Raw genomic sequence first — 3,142 nt, forward strand, 5'->3', positions numbered from 1 at the left:
AGGAACAGAGAGAGAGAGAGAGAGAGAGAGAGAGAGAGAGAGAGAGAGAGAGAGAGAGAGAGAGAGAGAGAGAGAGAGACCATCTCCTGGAGCAGACGACAAGCCTGAGGGGACAGGGGAAATTGAATATAAAATGATGGTCTCCAAAGGGGGGTGGGCGGGATGGGGAGAAAATAACTTTTTTTAGTAGACTTGGCTCTTAATGTCTCCTTCTGAAAAAAAAAGCTTTAGCACACAGAGTAGTGGAGGCAAAGGAGTGTGGCCACGAAATTCTGCCCCCCATCTCCCTTTTTTTTTCACCAAACACAGCACTCTTCCATCTATCCTTTCTTCAAATCTGAAGAAACTCCAAAAGAACAGAGCTCCCCTAGTGAAAAATATATACTACACATCTCAATATCTGCAGTGGAGGAGAGATTCAAGCTGTACAACCTTGCTAAAAACTTCCCCAAACCCTCACCTCAAAGAAGTGCTTGTACTTCTTGATGCGGTACAGCTCCCTCAGCTCCTCACAGGCGGCCGGGTGGTTGTTGCAGTAGTCCGAGTACATCTCAAAGCCCCGGGCCTGGCCAGCGGAACACACATGGGGGTGGGGGGGAGGTAAAACACAGGTCAAGTAAAAGTTGTTTCGTTTTATTCCAATGCTGGTGATTTTACTTCCACCCACCCTCCCCTCCCCTCCTCATCAACACAATTTAGATCATTTAGGAGGCGGGCTTCAGACCCCACCTGCCAGGGTCAACAACCCAGGCTCAGAGAGAAAAAGGAAGCGCCTGGACATGATAACGACATAAGATCAACATCTTTTCTGTGACAACAGAACAGCGATAATTGTTAAGTTTAAAATCAGAGGTTCTTAAAAAATCCTCAAATTTTTGTGGCAAACATGCGAAGGATTCAAAGTATATTATGGAATTGTCTAATGCAGATTTTATCCAGCCCCTATTCATATAACATAAAATTTGAAAAACGCAAAGATATTGGAATATAAATAGATAATAATGATAACAATAACAATAATAATAATAATAATAATAAAAATAGCATTATATAAACAATATCAACGCTCTGCAGCATGCTATATGCACTTTACAACCAAAAGTATAAGCAGAAGTATAACCAATACAAAATCAGGACAATTTCAGAAATCCTCGATTTCTCCAGAAAATCGGCACCTCAGTAAAACATTTGACACCAAGGAAGAGAACTGTGGCCTGACTCACGTGTGTGAGAAAGCAGTCTCCTAGCTCGCTGAGGTGAGGCTGCTCTTTGTTGACACACAGTTCCAGCTGGAACAGGAGCTCCCGCGCAAACTCGTAGATCTCCTCGATGTTGCTGAAGATGACGGTCACTTTCTCCATGGGGAACATCTCCGGCCGCTTCTTCGCCTGCTTCACGTAGCCCTGGGGGAGTTCAGTTGTAGGATTAGTACGAGTTTTACGGCACTGGCAACACAAATAGGTCATACGAGAGGCCAAGAATAGAGGTATTACTAGAGAGTAACAAACAAAGAAAAGCAGATATGTTTAGGTCAAGGATCAGTACGGCACTTACAACACACCAGAGCACCCGCCAACCACCCACTCCAACAATTTTGGACCTGGACCTAACTCTTTTGCATGCCAAAAAATTAACTACCTACAGCAATGGAGAAGTGGATAGCATGACTAAATGAAGAAAAAGCAGGTGTAGTAGTTAATAACCTTGTTCAGGAAAGTGACTTAAATTCTAAATCAACAATAGTCAGAGAACCAACGTAGTGCCACGTAAAAACTACTGCTCCAAGCGCTAAATACTTGTAAAGAAATGAAGTATCATTATGTTTATTTTCAACTAGACCAATATTATAAACATGGATTTGGAGCACAGATCAGAAAGGTTTTATTTAAATAGGGGATGTGAAAATGACATGCTTTGTCATATTCTTGCGGACATACGTATACCTGGATTGGACATACATGTAGGGGGGCCGTTCAAGAATCTTAGCCCCATTAAAGGTGGGAAAAGTGGATTCTGGCAATAAAAAGATCAACAAGCTGAGATCTACATCTTGCTCTATGGGCTTAAAAATTAATAGAAATGAAATTCCACTTTAATTGATCCCTGTGGAGAAATTTGGTTGACAAAAGCATAACATATAATATAATATCATATGTAGATAAATATGGTACAAAATGAGCATTACTTCGACCACGTCACAGAGGTGCTTCACGTATTCCCGCTCGGCACCGATGATCTCATTCACCACGTTGGCCCGAGCCTGATGCTTGCCCATGAAGGCTGTGGGAGTCGAACCCAGACCTCCGTTCTGAGACATGACCATCTCATCCTCTCCGTCCTCGGCTGCCAGCCAGAGAGCGAGCTCGTCTTCCATCATTTCTTGGTTCACTCGTAGCTGTGGGAGAAATCAATACCGGACTGTTTGAGGAAAGAGTCAGAGACTGCTGACGGTGTACTGTTCAATACAAGGCTGGTCTCATTGTAGCAGGAAAAATCTAAACAACACAGACCTCAACTGACTACAGGGGAAAACAATACTGAACTTTTTGAACCCTGCAGAAACACTCACACAGGGACTAAATTTTTTTAGCACTTTGAGAAAATTAAAAGATCAAAAATTCTACAAATCAACACATCGCCACGCCAACAATTTATATTTCAACCAAAATTACCGCTGTAAACTTCCAATGAGAAATGCCAATTGATTTATTTCCTGAGTCTATATCTGCCTCATATATTCCTGTGTCTGAACTAACAAAGAGACCAGCCCCTGAACAAACCATACACGTATTATTCACAGAATGTGCCAGCAAACAACAGCTTATTGCAGTATTGTAAACACATTGTCACTCAAACACTTTTACACGTATTTGGAAAATTCCATCAGGACGTTTTCATAATTTAAAGTTTTAACTAATCAGACAAAGAGACACGAACTCTTCTTCCCAGGGGTAGTCAACTGTGGTCATTCCATCAGTAGTGTAACTGCTGGTTATTCCATCTGTAGTGTAACTGCTGGTTATTCCATCTGTAGTGTAACTGCTGGTTATTCCATCTGTAGTCTGTAGTGTAACTGCTGGTTATTCCATCTGTAGTCTGTAGTGTAACTGCTGGTTATTCCATCTGTAGTCTGTAGTGTAAC

General features: G+C 41.9%; 1 protein-coding gene across 1 annotated transcript in view; it reads right to left on the reverse strand.

The window, feature by feature from the left end:
- Positions 1-2,421, reverse strand: part of LOC101858536 (spermatogenesis-associated protein 13) — a gene marked incomplete in the record, with an annotated part of 13,854 nt that extends 11,433 nt beyond the window's left edge. The window contains 3 exon segments of the mRNA XM_013090038.2: positions 461-565; positions 1,224-1,403; positions 2,186-2,421. Of these exon segments, the coding sequence (XP_012945492.1) occupies positions 461-565; positions 1,224-1,403; positions 2,186-2,377 (477 nt within the window).
- Between the last annotated feature and the right edge of the window lie 721 nt (positions 2,422-3,142).

This window comes from Aplysia californica, unplaced genomic scaffold, assembly GCF_000002075.1.
Source record: "Aplysia californica isolate F4 #8 unplaced genomic scaffold, AplCal3.0 scaffold01119, whole genome shotgun sequence".
NCBI lineage: Eukaryota > Metazoa > Mollusca > Gastropoda > Aplysiida > Aplysiidae > Aplysia > Aplysia californica.